We start from the raw sequence: 19,416 nt of genomic DNA on the forward strand, positions 1-19,416 counted from the left end.
AAATCAGAAGTGGAAAGCCTCAGGCTGAAAACCTCTTCGAGGGGGAGTGAATCAGTAACAGAGGAAAGCTACTTTGAAGTTAAAAAGTCCCTTGAATTGTTCCTGTCCCAAGAAGTCAGGCTACTGTTCAAACTGAACAGATAAATAATTGCAGGGGAAACCCAATATGGTTTTCAAACATAATACACATAAGTGGAAGAAGTGTCTGATTTTTTTAAATACTAGAATGTACATTGTCAGTGCTAAGCTGTCTGCTCAAAAATCATGAGTCAGACCACCAAAATCATGAGAAATCAAAAGAGTGAATCACAACTCATGTGATTTAAAGGTGGGTTATTTTTGTATGCATTCTGATTCTTGAGTCTTGAACATTATGCTCAAGCAGCATTTTCCAGCTTCTCTCCACATCCATGACTAGGAACATTTGTTGTAAGTAATTAAAGGTGAAGTTCTCATGCACTCACAGCAGCTAGGACTTTAATTAAAACATTAAACAGTTGACAACATTTCATGATAGATTTTAGAATACCTTACAGTATCATCCAACTTGTCTTCTTTCCAGGCAGGGTTTTCATCACAGTATATTATCTAGTGCTTTCTCCAGTCTAGCTGACATGGCGGAGGGAAACTGACTTTTACCACTTCCCAGCGCAGCAGACCTCACTGTCAGGCCTGTTAGCCTACATTTTCTTCTCTTAGTTTCACCCCATTCCTCCTACTTATACTCCAAGGTGCCACATGGGTGTTTTCACCTTTTCAGTATTTGTAGGCTGCCATCAGGTTCCCCAGCCAAGCTATACATATATAGCTATTTCAAATCACCCCTTAGAAGTCAATTCCTCCTGAAGTTTGATGTTTTTATTGCTCTTTCCTGAACACCCTCTCATTTGATTACTATCTTGGTTAAGAGGTGCCTATAACTGAAAGTAATATTTCAGATGTGGCCGTAGCAGAGAGAAGGGAGGTAACAGAACCTGTTTCCCACTGCCTTAAGATGCCTCTGTGTATTTTCTGATCATACACTTTGTTACAATGACATGAAGTTTCCAAGCACATATTAGTGCTTTGAGTAAGCACTTACCTGCCGCTACTTCATAATACAACCCTTAAGTCAGGCAAGTCTTTCCTGCACCATGCCATGCCTAATTTACTGGTCTTTGTCACTCATCAGTCTGATTCGGCTTTACTGCTTCTAAAGTTTCTACCCTTATTTTGAAAGTGCTATGGCACTCTATAACAGTGTTTCTCAACTTTTTTTTATAAAGTACCCCTTTAAAAAAAGTATAAGTACCCCCCACTACGTACAGTTTTCAGACACACCATTTCTTTTTTCTACCATTGCAACACATTTGCTTAAACAACTTAATTATAGCCAGGTGGGTGATGAAATTTTTGGGCGTAAAAAGTACAAAAATAATAAAGTGCTGTAAAACTTAAAACAAAAATTCAGTTTTCTCCAAATGTCAGTTGTGTTGATGTATCCCCCAGACATATCTCAAGTACCCTTAAGGGTACTCATACCATTGGTTGAGAAACACTACTCTACAATACAGGTTGAACCTCCCTAGTCTGGCACACTCTGGTCTGGCAACATCAATAATTTTAGTTAGCTGGATGCCCATTTATCATGGGTGTGGCCAAGTTTCTTGTGGTCTCAAAGTTTGTTTACCAGTCCTGGCTCTCAGTGTTCTGTGCTGTTATTTAGCATTAATTTACCCCTAAATGTCTTCTAAGAGCCCAATAAGCAGTGAAAGTGTTGGTAATACTGCTAAACAATATTGACCTCCCATAGTTTGGCAAATTCTCTGATTTAGCACCAGTCAGGTCCCTATGGTGCTGGACTGAGAGGTGAAAGCACTGTGCCTTCCACTAGCAGCACTGCAGTATTTTGGGCTGTTGCTGTAGAATACTGTAGCATGTTTCCTGGAGAACCTCACGCTGCAATCATCATTCACAAGAGTGGATGGACTCTTGATTGGCAGGAAAGATTCCTGCTGAACATTGTGTAATGCTCCCTGTCACCTCCCCCTTCTTTCCACTAATGGGCTGGGCATGCTGCCTCTCTTAGCTTCCCGTATCAGCCTTACAAGTGAAAGGCTAGTGTCCATAATTGAACCCATATTTCCCCTCTGGGACATTGCAGAGCAATAATATGAGGCCACTGAAACAAAGCCAAAATGGCTGATTGCTAATAGTTTCTTCCCTTCTCAGATTAGCATCAGGTCTATGGCTGCTCATGCCCATGGCAAACTGGAAAACACGTGCCCTTCACTTCCCACAAGCCCTAAACATTTTGCTGCTCCAGGCAACCACCTGTTCTGCCTGTATAACAGAGCCAGCCTTGGATGTGACGAACATTCCTACCAATTAATGTGGCATTAGTAGTCATGCTATTAGCATGGCCTTTTAATCAGTGTAAGTTTGAAGCCATCTGTTTGTAACTAAGACGTGGTGTTTTGCTGCATGCTTATTTTTCACAGTGAAAGCCCTTCCTCTGACAGCTGTGAGCTTTGGCATTTCAGTGGCACAGTTCTGTAAGACTGGGTTTGATCTGAGAAACTTCCCAAATCCATATTTTACAAAGTGCAGATTTGATAAGTGCAGCTACAGTGAGGTAATTGTTGGTTGCAGCAGGCTGGCTGGAAGAGCTGCAGCATGCTAAGCACAAAGACTAGGTAGGTATAAGGTCTGGAGTTTCTGGCTGGGCATATCAGTGATGGTGACTCATCCAGGGCAGGGCAGGCAAATACCATATTTACTGATGTATAAAACCAAGATATTTATGCCACAATTTTAAGGCAAAACTTTTGGCTCATGTACTAGTCAAGTGTGGGAAAGAGAGGTGTTCTGCTGAGTCCCCTGTGCTGCTTCCTGTTCAGGGACGTCCCCCTTCTCCATAATCTCTTATCTGTGGAGCACAGGGATGGTGGGAGTAGGATCAGTTTACATGTAGGACATATTCGTTAATCTTTGCTGGGAAGAGAAGGGGTTTAACTTTATGGGAGTTGGTTTATAAGCAAGTATATACGGTAGAACCTTGCATGTTCATCATTGTCTAACTGGGGAAATGAACTGTGAAGGAGACCAGAGAATGTTTATCAATCATTCATGCAGCACATTAACCAGTGCTCTGACTCAAGGGCAAGAACTTCAAAGTTATAACTTTGTGGACATAAATGGCACTGTCTGGCTTCAGACTCTCCATGCTGACCCCTCCCAATTCCACCATTTAGACAAAGCAAACAGGGATTTTCAACAGATGATATCTAGTGTTACTAGCAGTCCTCCCAGCATGTCTGAATTCCAAAGTGTAAACAACAGGGCTCCCCAACCCAAATAGGCTTTCAAAGCTGAAAGCGTTGTGAAGTCAGTAACTGTTTTTTTTTTTGTTGCAAACCTGGTGTTTGTAGTTGTCAGATGACAGCCAGCTGCTGAAATGTACCAGGGAGAGTTCTCACTATGAGCTGACAGCTGCCTGCTGGCTACTCACAGCCTTTCTGACCCTGAGTGTAAGCAAATGAAAATAACTCAGTTTCTGGTGGCCAATTCACGGTTTCACTTCTGTTTCTATGGAAATGGGCACAGACTGGCAGAAGAAAAGGGACAGAGTGCGTGTGTGTGCTTACATGCGCACATGCGCACACACATACAAATGTTTTAAAAAGCATTTTTTAAGGAAACATACATATGTAGTGAAAGAATATTGGATCCCTGGACTCCTCAGGTTAGGAAGGAAATTGAACCATCGAAAACAGCATTATGGCTTCTATATAAACACTAATTTAGGACCCTGTCCTGTAAACACTTATCAGTGGGCACAATGCATACACCACCAAAGTCAGTGGGACTGCTTAAGGTAGTACATACTTTACCTGATAGTCTGTATTTGCAGGACTGGACCTAAGGGGTCATGAATACATTTATCATGCCTGGTCTTTTAGGCTCTTCAACAGTAACAACAACAACCTGTTTAAACTAATATCTCAGAATATGAGGTTATGGCAAACAAAGGCTGCATTAACCTGCTCCAGGGGTGAGCTTGGTCCCCTGACCTCAGTGTAGTAACAAGCCTCTCTCTTGCTCCATGCACTGGTGGTGGGATTAAGCTGGCCTAGTGAAGATAAGTGACTTGTCCACGCTCACACATGGAACTGGGAATAGATCCCCAAAATCAGGAGTCCTCATGTTCCTTAATCAGAAGGTCATCCTTCTTCTTACAAAATAACAGCAAGGAACAATTCCCACCTATCTCAGTCAAATTAGAGGGTTGCTCGCAGGGGGCTAATTAGAACCCACTCAGGAAGAAACTGGAGTCTGAGATCTGCTGGTGATTTCCTCAGGTGAATTATTCTAGGGGACCAGTGGGCTGAGTTTGCCTGACTGACACCAATCCAGGCTTTGTTAGCAAAATACCTGTCACCAGTGACAATCATAGGACATGCCAGATGGGAGTCTCATCTGAGCTAAATGGATTGTAGCTACTCCCCCTGTGTGTCCACTTCTTCTGCAGCAGGCTGCTGGCATTCTGCCAAAGAGCAGCAAGCAGCAGCTGATGGGCCTGTGGTTAGTCTGCACATCCACTATGGACAACTGGAAGGGAACTCTGAGCCACAGGGGAGCCAAAATCAGGATCTCAACATGTGGAGTGCCCAGTTTATACCTTTCAGTTAGCTCTGTTACAGTGCAGCAAAAGGGGATAGTCACAATCACAGCCATACAGGCAGCAAAAACTCAAGTTTTGGTGCTGCAGCTGATTAGGCAAGTTGAAATGGGGAGGGCAATATTTGACAGTGTTTTTATAGTGCTGAAAAAACAATAGACATCTTTAACAGGACCTTCCAAAATCAGCTCCTGGTCTCACTCATGTGTGGGTATGGGAAGAACTGCCTGTAGGCAGAGAGCATTGATACTCACAACCCCAACATTTATTTGTGTAAAAGGCTTTCTTTACAATACGTCTGGGTCTGAAATCTCTTACCTGAGCAGCAGCATCAGGAAGGCTCTGCTCTGATCCCTGTGGTGCATCTGCGCCAGAGTCAAACGCACGCTTCCAATTTTACCCCGTGCAGGGATGAAAGAAGCAGAAAACAGCCAAAAGCCTGTGAGAAGGAGAGGAGGTGAACCTAATGAGCAAAGTGGAATCCCTTCCCATAGAGTATCCTAGATGTCGATATAGTGCTTCTCACTCTGGTCTGACAGCACCAAAGAGAGTCCAGTGTGTGTGGTCCTGTAGAGGGCATGGCTGGCAGGAAGATAGAGCCATGCATAGGTCACTTTACCCAGCATCAGTAAAGCCATGATGAAATACCCCAAGAATCAGTATTGACCTCTTGCTGCAGATCGCCTGCGCTTGGATCACAACCTCTAAAACGGAATGCATGTTCAGAGTGGCAAATGCTCCAAGATCCACAGGTTTGTCTCAGACCTTAGGACAGTTACATGCAGAAATGTTGGACTAGGCTCTGTTCCTTTTATGGCTTGCCAAAGCTCGCTCATAGGATGGCATGATGCAGAAACTTGGTCTCTCACCTAATTTGGTCCCTGTGAAGAATTTTTTTTTCCACAAGAGGTGGCATAATCCTACTGAATATTTATTTTTAGTGAAACCTACACAAATAAATATCAGTGCCTACCAACCTAATAGTATAACTCTAGTGGTGGAAAAACCCTTCTCCTGAGGGTATACGTTGCTATCATCTGTTCTGTGGAGATTAAGAGGCTCCCTTACAGTTGATTCTGCATCTCAGATAATGAGCACCTGTCCCCTCCTCTCCCAAGCCACATCAATAGTCTGTTGCTTTCTAAAGGCCTAAACCTACAGCTTGGAAGTTTTATCATTGACTTCAGTGGAAGCAGGCTCATACTCATAATTGCTTTAAAGCCAACACTTCTGTCCCCTCATTTTACAGTATTTCAAGCTGAATGTGAGGTGTCATTTGGACTGTCCATCTTATAAAATGCATATTCCTATTCAAAGAGCAGAACTTGACTGCACATGCTTGACAAGGCACATAACAGGAAACCTTTTTATTAGACATGGTCGGTGAACAACAAGATCTGTAGGATTTGGAATATTTTTCTCTTGATAGGTAGAAAATGTCACTAGCAAGCATGGTTTCTTACATTACCTACCTGGTCTGTTTATTCAGAGGAGTATTCAGTAACTCATTTTTGCTTCCAACTGATTGATGGTTGGAAGGATAACAGTTGAGTTTTTGATCTTAAAATTAAAATAAAATAATGATTTGAGTTAATATTAAAAGAATTAATGCACAGAGACTTTGCCCAGTATTCTTTAGGGTAAATAAGCATTTAGTTACTTCCCTTCTTGTCCACAGTCTGCCAGGTGCTTACCATTTTTGCACTCACAACACAAGAGGACTGCTCTCATCCCTTTCCAGCTGTTTGAGATTCTTAATCACATGTCTATATAAATGGTCTTTACATCTTTTAAGCCTTTGTTTTGCTGTTTGTTAGTTATGTCCTGGTGCACTACCTCAAAAGGAAAAAAAACCCCAGTGTCTCTGTTAATTTATCAGATGCTTCCAATTAATCTTCTCTTAATGATAAAAACCCCTCCTGACATTTGTTAAAAACTTTTCCCACAGCATTATATATCCTCTTAATTAAGAGCAGAAACAAACTAATAACTGTTTTATTCCCTCTTGCTTCCAATTAGTCCTCCATTGATCATTACCCACCAGACTCAAGATAATTAACAGAACAAAAATACCCAAACAGGATATATATTTCTTCAGAAATGACATGTCTGGAATAATGAAAGTGACCCAGCTTTGGAGTGTAAAGGGGTAAGAGGTGGCAGAGGGGGTGGTAAAGCATCCCTTGTGCATCAAAGACACAAGGGACATGAAAAGGCAACATAGGTAACATGTACACTTTATATGCACCATGCATTTGAGATGTTGCAACCCATATCTGCACAAACACCTAACTGGGAAACACAGGAGCAAAAGGGAAAAATGTGGCTTTCATTTTACAAAAGGTTTCTATCCCTCCTTCCCTTGCTCCTGAAGTTTGCCTTGAAAATGTAACCCAAGCACTTGATTGGGTGGCTTGTTGCTGATTTTTCATGAAGACCATAGGATATTCGTAGTTCCCCACCAGTCACCCATTGACTCAGCTCCCTCATGCGACTGAATAGCTAAGATCAGTTTCCAGCACTGACGCAGGGCTTTCCTGGCTCCCGATGGCAAAAAAGGCTCCACAAATGTCCTCCCAGATAATGAGCGCTGCTAGCATGGAGCCCGTGCGAACTGTGCAATGGAAGTAGCTCAATGGCACCCGAGGCAGCACAGAGGAGGCACCAGGAATTCAGCACTTTCAGCAGGGCCCTCTCTGGCCCCAGACATGTCACGTATGCTTCTTGTTGAAATATTCCTACTTGTAAATCAGATATGCTTCAGGGAGAGCCAACAACAGAGTCAGATAATCCAACATGCCTGTAAAAACCAGCTGTGTACCAATATACACCAGAAAGCACACACATCCGTCCCCCCGCCCCCCACCTCCTCCATGTTAGCAGCCTAACAAACCCCAACGCCCTGCTTGTTTTCCGTCACCAGCTTTTTAAAAAGTTTTCAAGGGACAATTATGCCCAGACCTCACCACAAGATGCACTTTTATAGCTGTGGTGTGGGGAGGGACTGGGACCCATGCCCCCCCACCATTATTAATTTATTATGTAAGTTTTGTCCATTGTGCCTGAAGCATATAAATTTTAAAAAAAAATCACATTACTCCATTTCCCCCCAATTCTTCCGACTGCTCACAGAGTAGCACATGGCAGTGGTGTGAAGTCTATTACATTTCCTGGGGAGGCTGCAAAATATCTGGCAAGCATGTCAGCATATTGAGTCAGTTGCGGCTCTGTATTAATACACTTTTTATATGTTGCAACACCTCATGTCCACAATAAATAGAGAACTTACTTAGATGGATTCCAGGAGCTGATTTGTCAAATCAGAATGTTAAGCAAACGAGAAGCCTCCACTGATAAGCGATTGCTCACGTGCTTAGAGTTAAGGGTGTACTAGAGCGCTTTGCTGGATTGTGGCTTCAGAGCATCTTGCAGGACTGAGCCGGGGGACCCAGACACGTCTTTTCCACATGAAAAGCTGTGGAGTGAGAGGAGGCAGCTTTAGGTTTAGATTTATTTACCATGCATCCCAAAGGGGAAATGGAGAGTAGCATCCACTGCCATTCTTTTAAAGATCTTTGTGCATTTTAAAGCTCACCTCACACACTCTTAATATGCTCTTGTGATCAGCTGGAGTCTCTTGTAACTATTCTGACCTCTCAGGATGAAAGGAAGAGGGCTGGTGCTTTATGAAGCCAAAGCTTGCTTTATTGGATGATAAACCAGACCTGGCAAGGGAACAATGCTGGGCATAGAGGTCATTGTATGCTGGCACTTGAAACACAAGTCAGTCGTGCTTTCACTCCCAGTGCAATTCAGAGATCCTACAATCAAGAGGAGTGGGGACAACCAGAATCCCTGCCTCTAAAGTGAGTATGAGCCAAATGCTGAGGCCTTCCAGATATCCCTGAGGAAGAGATGGGAGAGAGAAAAAACAAACAACCTTCTAGGAAGGAGGAAAAACACATACACGAGACCTGTTTAAACATACTGTGAAGGAAAGTTATAGACAAAAAACAAGATAAAAGTGAAGTTCAGCCACACAAGTTGTAACAGCCCCTTGGCACCATCTGAGTCTTTAGCCTCAATTCTGAGCTGCTTTGAGCCACCTTTCAGTTCTGGGCCCGGCCAAGTGCCTGACTAGCCCCAGTGTAAATTTAAAAGTGGCGAGGAGTCCTGTGGCACCTTATAGACTAACCGAAGTGTCGGAGCATAAGCTTTCGTGGGCAAAGACCCACTTTGTTAGATGCATGAGTGTAAATTTAAAGCATCCATTGGCAGTTCTAACAAACACAGTTGCTTATAGGCTGCTCTACCAGAGCAGAATAGCTAGAAGATGGAGTACCCATCCAGCCAAGGGTGGTGCTGTAGGCTCTTTAGATTGGATCTACCTCACCCAGGAATCACTCTATTTGTGGAATTTCCTGTCTGGAGGAATCCAATAATATAATGGGGCTGGAAGACAGCTGAGAACTGGGCCTCGGTGACAGATGTGTGTACAATTGAAATGAAATGGTCCATAGGCTTTTGGACAGGCCTTCTGCACAGGAGTGAGTCCCACTCTCAGTGAGTAAGGTTGTACTTTTGTTAGCAAGCCATGTTTCTTAAAAAGAAAAAAAATCCTATTAAGTCTTTAAGATAGGTGTGAGCAGAAGTGATGATAAACAAGTCAGTGATGATAAACTTCACGGGGACCACCAACGTGCATTTTGCTTGGAAGCTGAGGGCAGGGTTTTAGAAGCAGCACTGGGAACATGAAACAGCAAACCAGAACCATCACCTCATCTGTGACTTTCTTTGCTGTGGAGGGGAGGGGGATAATCTTACTTTTTTTAACCTTTGCTCATTTAACCATTTTGACAGGGCCTTAATGCTCAATTATTCTAGAAAATGAGCAGAATGATCAGTTCCCCAGCTCTCTTATTCATATGGCTAACAGTAGCTCAGATTTAGAAAGCCCTTTTCCTATAGTGACTCTCACACTTGCAGTTTCCTGCCTTGTGTAAATAATATCTTGTTGCTCCTGATTTAAACACAGGACGCTGCTACATTCTGGTATGAAAACTGGAGCGCAGACCCACCAACATTGTTTTAATCTGATTATATGAATCCCTGGCCAGAGTTAAACATACTGATGCTGAAAGCACAGCTGGTGCTGCAACCTTTAAATCTGTCCGTAAATGACATGATATATTTTCAACACAGTCTGCAAGCTAGTGACCCATTTTTTCCCCCCAGAAAGGTACTCTCAGAATCCACCCTCTTTTCTGCTCTATCTGCTCCTCCCTGCACACCCACGTCACTGGTCCCAAGTGGCAGTTATTCTCCAGGGCTGGCTGGATGAGCTGCTCTCTGAAGTCTGTTTATGTTGCTCTTTGCAATAGCCGAATAGCTTACTATACATCAACTCACTGCTACACTGCAGGAGCAGAGCATGCTTCTCCCACAACTCTTCTAGCCCTGTGTTGTTCCAGGGACAAGAATCATAAACACAAAAGTAATTGGACACAAAGATTACAGTCTACTCTATTGTTACACCATCCTCTCCTCTAGTCAATTACTCTGTTTTAGGTCTCACAAGTAGCTGTTATTTTGCTATCATTTCTCTGAGAAATGGGATGAATAAGAAGGAATGGATTAGTGTATTTACTGCTTTGAATTTTTTACAGCCCCTACATTCTCATACACAAAAAAAAATTTTTTTTTGTCACTTGCACATTTTTGCATACAGATGTGGAGTCTAGTTTGAAACTCCATGCAAATAGGTTAGTTGAGAACACAGAAAGCCCGGCCCCATTGAAGTAGATGAAGAAACTCCTATTGACTTCAAGGGTGCCAGGATTTCACCTCCTATATCTGGGCTGGGGAACCTTTTTTGGGCGAGGGCCACTGACCCACAAAAAAGCCAGTTGAGGGCTACACATAAGCAAGAAGCAAAACAAAAAAACCCAAACCCAAAAAACAACAAAAACCCTACCCCCACTGACATGGCCCCCAACTAAGGAGAAAGACACTCCCCACATTCCCCTTCCACAGCCTAGAGGGGTCTAGCCTAGTAGATTTTGTGTGCTCCAGCCCTGCAGTGGGGCAGCAGGGGGGCTGGAGCACCAGCACAGGTTCCCCAATATGGGGGGGAGAGGGGACTGGATCCAGGCAAGCCAGAAGCTGCATCCGGCCTGAGGTTCTGCACCCCTGTCCTATATTAAACAGAATCCTTTTCCTTCAGGTTGGACAATGAACATTTCTATGATAACTAGACCTGAGGGTTTAGGTGGGCAGAAGCTAAACATCCAATAGAGGTACAATCACATCTAACATCTGAACCTGCTCTAGTTTGTATAGCTAACCTGTTCATCTTCCTAAATTAAGATAGTAGGGAGGACTGTTCAAATTAACACTACAGAAATCCTTTCAATGGTGAATTCCCTGCATATGAATTAGTCACTGGGAATTATAATTGCTTTTTAACAGGCCTGTAGAAATGCTATGTAATTGCGAAGTTACAAACCGCCTCTAATTATTCTTTGAAGATGGATAGTCCCCTTCTTGTCACGACCTGAGGGAAAAGGTCAACATCCTTCCACCTGAACTGTTTCAGCTTATGCTCTCTAAAACCCCTCTTACTTGTGCCTTTGGTTAATGAGTACAGTACACATATTAAAAGAGTCACCACTGTGTTATAGCAACTCTTTTACATTTCACCAAATTATCTTGTTTCTAACCTCTAGATCCCAATATGTATTTATATTAATTATTGAAGTATCTGAGGGCAGAGCAGTATGTATTAAACCAGTGTTTCTCAACCTTTTTTTTTTTTTAATAAAATGCTCCCTTTAAAAAAATTATAAGTACCCCCCAGTACCTACAGTTTTCAGACACACACAAATTTTTTCTACCATTGTGACACACTTTTGTTTAAACAACTTAATCGTAGCCGGGCGGGCAATGAAATTTTTCGGTGTAAAAAGTACAAAAATAATAGAGCACTGTAAAACTTAACACAAAAATTCAGCTCTCTCCAAATTTCAGTTGTGTTGACGTACTACTCAGAGTTCGAGTAACCCTTAGGGTATTCGTACCACTGGTTGAGAAACACTGTGGTAAACCAACAAAATTTAGGCAGCCTTCCACTTACCTTCTAGGTCTGGTTGGTCCACCTTCTTGGCCCTACAACTACTTTTGAATTTGTGGAATCTACTAGCAACACCAGCAAAGGAGGGAATATTCTCCATTTTCATTTTTTTTAGCTCTATCAGTTAACCAGTTTTTAACCCAATCAATGCTTTCTACATTGATTTTCTATCATGCTAATTTTTTTTAAATTGAGAATTTTATATGTGGCATTAAGTCAGATGCCTTGAAGAAGCCTAAGTTCAATGTCAACACCTTTATCAAACTTACGATCTCATCAAAACAGAGCAAGACATTTTTGACAATACCTATTTCCCACAGAACTATATTTATTGGCAACAATCATGTTTACATAGTTTATTCTTTATTGTGTCCCATAACTCCCTTTCCATGTTTTTGCCCTGTTTGATGTCATGCTAACCAGATTATATAGTTATCCAGGTTATCCCATGTACCCTTTTAAAATATTGGCAGTTTATTTTTTTTCCAGTAGTACTCTAGAACCTTCCTAATGTTAAAAATCAGCATTAATTCTTTTAATACTCAGCCAATTATTTTAATACTCTTGGAAGCAAGCTGTCTGATCCTGCAGATTTTAAAGCCTGGATAGGTGAAAAAGTGTGATTTCAAAAAAATTTGATGGTGTTCCTTTTCAGAAGTTTCAGAACAGTTAGATATCTGTCAGTGCCTGCTAACGGATTTTTATTAATTTGTAATATGCATGTCACTGGCTTGTTTCAATATTGCCAATATTTGCATTGTTTCATGGAGGTAGGAGAATTTGTGTACGTGTGTGTTTTGTTTTAATACTAGGCATTAGAAGCAGAATAGCTACTACAGGAAAAAGTCTGCATTTGTCAATCTGCAACTGCAAGGATTTGCATATAACTTACTTGCAGACTGGCCTAAGGCAATCATGTAGCAGAGTCCAACATGGTGATCATGGCTTGGCAAATGAGTCAAATGACAAACCCAAAACCAACCAAACACACATTTGCTTCCCACTGGAAATACATACAAGATCTCAGCCATTCCCAGTGCATAATCCCTATCCTATGTGCATGTAGTAATAGAACAAAATTCTTAAAAAGAGCGGGAAATAAAAGGAAAATGCTTAGTTGTACTTAGTTTGTTAATTGGGGAGTACTTTTTAGGATTTGACGCATCATCAATCAGCTGTATCAAAACTCACTATGCTTTGAAATAGTGTATCAAGATAATTTTTAAACTTTACTTTAGCAATCTCTACTCCATACGTTTTATTTTTAAGGTTGGTAGTGATTAAGGGAGAAAGATGAACATCGCTCATTTGGGAAGATTTATATGATGAGAATGGTTAAACAATCCTAAAAATATTGTCATCTTGAGTATTCAATACCTAGAAGGACAGCAATATCACATGCACAATATTCATTTACATAAATAATGCTACCGTTTTTGTGGTAATTGCAGCTAAAGTTTTGAGCGCTTTTCTTTTTTTAACAGAGCATTAGCTTGTTAGATAGAAAGTAATACTGTGGTACAGTTTTATAAAGCTAGATTTGTGAGCTGCTTCTTTGAGAGAAAGCTTTCAGTCATGATCAACGTTGCAAGCGCTGAACAACTTATTTCCTGTATTTCACCAGATTATTGTTTTACTATTTAACAATTGAAAGAAGGCCTATTAAGTTAATGTGAATATTCAGAATATGAATATACAACCTAAGCAATGTAAAATATTAAATAAAAATTGCATTTCGACGATTAGAATATATTACTTGAGTAAACATGGTTTCATTTTTATGTAATACAGTAATAAGATTAATCAATTTGTCTATGCATAAAACAATCTTTTCCCATGACACTTAAATGCCCAAATATTAATGATGAAATCAAGAGAGCTACTTTAGAATAAATAGTTCTTCAGAACACAGAAATGTGAAATAGTCTGTATGTTTACCCATCCTTGACACTGAATCATAATTTGGACAATGATCCACAAACAACAAATGCCCAAGCACAACCACTATTAAAAGGTGATGTCAAATGGTATTTTCCCCTTCTTCTCTCCTTGATTTAAACAAAAAACAAAAAACAAAAAGCAACCAAAAAAAACCTCCAAATATCCAAAGGTAAAATGCTCTCTTTTAATTACTAAATTAAGAAAGTTAAACAGTTTTAAAATGTAAACTTGCAAATAAATCATAACAAAATGTAATTAAGACTTTAAGTTTGCAACTCAGTATTAAAAACTCAATAGAAATAGAAAGGAATTGTTTTTTTGGTTAAATGTAAGTCATTCAAGGCTGGTACAAATAGACAGCTGAAAAAGTAATACTTTGTTCTGTGCATCTCCCATGAAATGTAAAGAAGTGCATAGTAATTCCACTGGAGAACTTGCAGACATATAGAAAGTAATTTCATTAGCAGTACAGGACATTTAACACACTTATTTTACAATGGGCAATGTTACACATAAAACAGAAAATCCTAGTTGCATGATAAACAGTTTAGTAGGTGATCATGACTAAAATCCTATGGGTTTAAGACCATTTGAATGTGGTTACAATGTTTATTAAATAAAAGTTTTTGAAATATTTCAGTATATATGTTTTGATACAAGGACTTGCAGTTTCAGTCTTCCAGTTCAAATGATGATGGTGTGGTTTTTCTTAATTTAAATTATGTTCATTTTAATTTGAAGAACAAATCATAACACGCTTGTCAAACATTGGAAACATTACTGTAAATACAGCACATGATTCCTGAAAGAGCAAAGTTACAACCATCTACAGGTATATATTCGTAAACAAAAAGTGCAATCCATTGAAAAAAAAAAATCATGCTTGGCAGAAGCCAAAAAATTAGTTCACTGGCCTTCAGAATCTCACCAGTGTTTACTTGTTTGCAGTAAAATTATCATGTTCTGGGTACTACTGCATCAGCTTGGCTCATTCAATCCAAAATGAGTTCCTCTGCAACAGAACCCATATACTGTATGTACAGGTATGTATATATTATATATATTATATATATATATATATAAAAAAAGCAAAAACCAAACACCTGTCCTGATTTATTTTTGTTAAACCATGAAAAAAATGTTTTAGACAAAGAGGCCACTTTTGGAAAATAATACTTTGAGTTGAATTGGGAGAAGAGAGACTAGTTAAAATCACATAGGTTTTGCATTTTAAAAAAGGAAAGCACTAGGATCAGTTATTGGCACTAAGTCACTATTTACACTGAACAGAGGTTTTGCAGTTTACATAACATCAATACAATGCAGTTTCGGAGTCTCTGATTAAGAAAACGCAAGTGTTTTTCTCCTTGTCATAGAGGACATTCAGATTATTAGGACAAGTGGTCATGGACAAGTTCTGTAGAAGTTATCAACTTCAGACTTATATGCCTTCTGATGCTGGAAGATGCTGCACTTTGGAGAAGCCAGTCACTGAGTTGGAAGCTAATGTTGGGGGACACCTGATAATGACAGTCTGTGTACACCAAGAATTTACAGGTTGTCACCAGGCTGGTACTGGGGTTCTGTTGCAGTAAAGTAGTCTTCAAGGAAACCCTGCAAATATTCAAAAGTTGGACGTTCCTCTGGGTCTTTTTTCCAGCAGTGGATCATAAGCTCATGCAGGGAGATGGGACAGTCCTGAGGACATGGCATCCTATAACCACGTTCTACCTGCTCCAAGACTTCACGGTTATTCATACCTACAAAGAGGCAATGTGAAACGATCATTGTTAAAATACATAGACTTCTCCATGTGTAACATATACAATTTTTCCAGGCTTGTTCAGTCCTTTTAGTAAAAAACAAAAACAACCAAAACCACCACCTGAAAGGTTCTAGCTTTACAACTAGAACTCCAGTATAAACTGGATCCGTTTTCTTCCTAAGCAATGAACTCCTCTAAATCAGTTACTATCAACCAGTGGTACGAGTACCCTTAGGGGTACTTGAGATATGTCTGGGGGATACATCAACACAACTGAAATTTGGAGAAAACTGAATTTTTGTTTTAAGTTTTACAGCGCTTTATTATTTTTGTACTTTTTACACCAAAAAATTTCATCACCCACCCGGCTACAATTAAGTTGTTTAAACAAATATGTTGCAATGGTAGAAAAAAAAATGTGTGTGTCTGAAAACTGTAGGCTTTCTTATCCTAATCACAATCCTAAATTTTTTTTAAATATGAAAATTGATTTTTAAAAGACAGTCTGAGTTTGCAAAATTTTGTAATTTTTCTTTTTAGTATTTGCCAGGAACCTAATGGGCAGATTTCACTAAGAGTACAAACGACACTGCTTTTAGAATATCAGATCTCACGGGAAGCATCTTGATATTTGTACAGAAACTTCTTATTATTGGTGACCTACTTTCCCTTGTTCTGAGTCTGACATTCTTCATCCTGAGTTATTTGATATTAACTGTAGAATTTGCTTTGACACCAAACTGTCATCTACCTATACATTTTAGAAATGTGTGTCTGCCTGTCCATCTGTCTGTAAGTCCATTTGTTTAAGAACTTTTCCTAAACAATCAGAGCCAGGACCACCAAATTTGGTATGAAGCTTCCTCTTAACTTAACTTAGAGCAAGGTAAGGGTTTGGTGGTGCCAGGACAACGGGATGTGCCTAGAATTTGATTGTTTCTCATCAAAAGGAAAGGGAGAGGTCTGGCAGGAGGAACAGTTATATTATGGAATGACCACAAGTGGCCCATTCAGAAGCCACTGGCCAGCAGCAACCCACACACCACCCTAGGTCTGGGGAGCACTGGTGGGTAGCCTGCACAGCCGCCCCACCCTTGGGCCATCTCACCCCGGGAAGCTGCTGGCAGGGGCGCATGACCCCCCAACCCTCAGCTGCACCCACGGTGAAACTGAACCCCCCCCAGCACAAGGAAGAGGTTGTGCCCCCCCATTCCAGGCTGACCAGGGGAGAAGACAGCAGCCAGGGTGAGCAGCACCACTCCAGTCCCAAGGCAGACCTGGGCTATTGTGAGTAAGTCTTCTGCTGGATACATATGGGAGTTCCATTTTAAGAATGAGTTAGTGCTAGTATAGTTTCGAACACATGCCATTGTTCCTTCTATTACTTCCTATCCCAAAGAGAACAAACTAGTTCTGACTGAGGAGATGGACAAAATACAAACAAGATTACCCTGCTCACAAGGAGACCAATTCTCTTTGTATGGATATCTCTACTCATGCTATGAGATATACTTCCCACAATGAGGTCTGTTGCCAGATATCTGCCTTCTTTATCTGTGCCTTGGGTTTCCAAGTTATTCCCTCAACAGCAGATCACTCAGCTGAAATTTTTTCACTCTAAGAAGTTAAAACATATTAGCAACCTTAACATCAGCTTAACCAAATTCTTTGATATTTTTCTTGGCTTTTTAATAATATAAAGGAAAAATACCAGTATCCCATCATATGGAAGTACTTATTAGAATATACGTACATTAATTATATTTTAAATGGCAGCTTAGATTCCAGCTTACTAGTACTGTAATACGTTTTCGACCAAGCTATACCTGCAGACTAGTATCCTTAATCTTGTGAGTCCTGCTGAGAAACTCTGTAGGCATCTCAGTGGGTTTAGGACCTGCAATGGTTCTTACAGCTACTAGACTCCCTGGAAGGCTTAACAGTCTTATTAGTTCAACGTCCTGAAGCCTACATTTGACAATTCTGCCAAGTTCATAAGACTCTAAGTTCACTAAGTCAGCCAGACTTTGGCATCTCTTAAAAATCTGCCACATACCAAATGGACATGCAGATGGACCTCATTTGTCAACATGTAATTTCCAAAATATATCCCACCAATGGCAAAAATACCACCACCAGTGCTCTCTCCACAAGTCGTTCACCAGAAAGGGAAGGTGATGTTTCTAGGTCTCAATGTCTTTGAGGCATGCCATCACAGCAGTGAAAATGTGTCACACAGGCAAGTATTTGTTTCAAGACATCAGTGTACAACACATATAATGCACAAAAGCATAAAGGCAGCTCTTGCCTCAATGAGATTACAATTGAAAAGAAGGCAGATAAACAGCATGCTTTGGGAAATACTGAAGTTGTTTGACAAGGTTTTGTTTTTGAATTACAAATGCCCCTAATTTTTCAAACCCTCATCTTTGAATCAGCTGGATCAAGTCATCTCACATTTTGGTGTAAAAATCTCTTCAACACTTCTCATCCCTCACAGGCTAAATTATAATTCTTTCAAGATTACATAGATAAGATATTTTTAGTAACATAGGTAAAAATATTGTTTACATTCTAGAATTTTTAAGTTGGCAGGGCCCCTCTATGTGTCAGGCAAGTACAACACCATCACCACAAACTGCCCTCCCAAATTGGAATTAATTAGTGTTTTGTTATTCTGGGATATAAGTTTAGTATTTGTATCCAGTGTATTATTTTCTACAGGCCAATACATGGTGACACTTGATAGCAGACTATACGCTGTAAGGAAAACTTAAGGAGAGAGTGAGGGAGGGGAAGGAGAAACCATTCTCAAACCTTTTCTCTTTTTTAAAAACACGTGGGAAAGATTAACAAATTCCATGTACTGCACTAAGTGGAAACATATTGACATTCTCCCTCCACCCCCAGAAAATCCAGCTATAAAACAATGAATCTGGCAATTGCTTGTCATCCTAGTGCTGTCCAGAAGAATTCATCCTGCAAAGTCTGAGACTCAATCAAGCTACCCTTGGCATTCATTCTGAAATTCCGATCACTGCCAATAGTCACAGAACCCATACTTATCCAATAAACTTCACGTTGTTTTAAATGAAATGAGCTATCAATTTGAAAGGAACACTGCCAAGGTAAAAACATTATCACATTTTAGTCCATCTGAATTACTAATATATTTAATGTATTGACTCACTTAAAACATTTTTTAATTCTTATGCTGTTTACTTTTTAATAGGATACGTGCATTTAGATAGGTCCGTTTCACTGTTATTCTATATTACCACAAAGCTGTTGTATTTCCATTTCTAACAAAGCAGAGAATATTTAAACAGTTTGTACAGTTCTAAAAAAAGTCCAACCTTTTCATTTACTTAAACAAATACATACATATTTGTAGGAGGCTTCTAAACCCTTTGAAGGTTCTCTTATAAAATCTATGTCTAGAAAACAGACTAATAACATGTTATTTCAGACAGCAGAGATTTCACTATACTGGATTTCAGCTACATTCAAATTTTTTCTAGTAGTGAAGGATGTTGCCATTTTAAGATCATACATTTTCCTCTCTCAGATTATTAGAGATTTGTATGTGAATCACTAAAGCTGCTGGGAAGCTATACAAATCTGCTACCTAAAGCTATACTTATCAGAAACAGAGATGTTCTCCCACCTGGTTCACCTAGAAAAGCTCTGACAGTTTCTCACTCCTGATCACTCACTTTTATTTTGGGGTAAAGGGACAGAGTGTCATGAATGAGATCTAAAAGCTCAGTTCTGGCTTGGAGTGAAGTCCTGATAGCACAGACTGAGGAAGAATACTGCAGGCTCTCTTCCCAGGACCTCCTTGTCAGCCTTGGCGCAGGAGGCAAGGCAGAGGGGGGAGGGGCACATGTGCTACAGAGACTGAGGGCAGCAGTCGGGGAA

At 40.3% G+C, this 19,416-nt stretch overlaps 1 protein-coding gene across 7 annotated transcripts in view; it reads right to left on the reverse strand.

Moving 5' to 3' along the window:
- Positions 1-13,892: 13,892 nt before the first annotated feature.
- FYN (FYN proto-oncogene, Src family tyrosine kinase) overlaps positions 13,893-19,416 on the reverse strand; it is a 191,554-nt gene continuing 186,030 nt past the window's right edge. For all 7 annotated transcript variants that reach the window (XM_075923995.1, XM_075923993.1, XM_075923991.1 and 4 more), the window contains one exon: positions 13,893-15,490. In XM_075923995.1, coding sequence (XP_075780110.1) covers positions 15,282-15,490 — 209 coding nt within the window. In that variant the 3' untranslated portion in view covers positions 13,893-15,281. The remainder of the gene's footprint in view (positions 15,491-19,416) is intronic.

This window comes from Pelodiscus sinensis, chromosome 3 (assembly GCF_049634645.1).
Source record: "Pelodiscus sinensis isolate JC-2024 chromosome 3, ASM4963464v1, whole genome shotgun sequence".
NCBI lineage: Eukaryota > Metazoa > Chordata > Testudines > Trionychidae > Pelodiscus > Pelodiscus sinensis.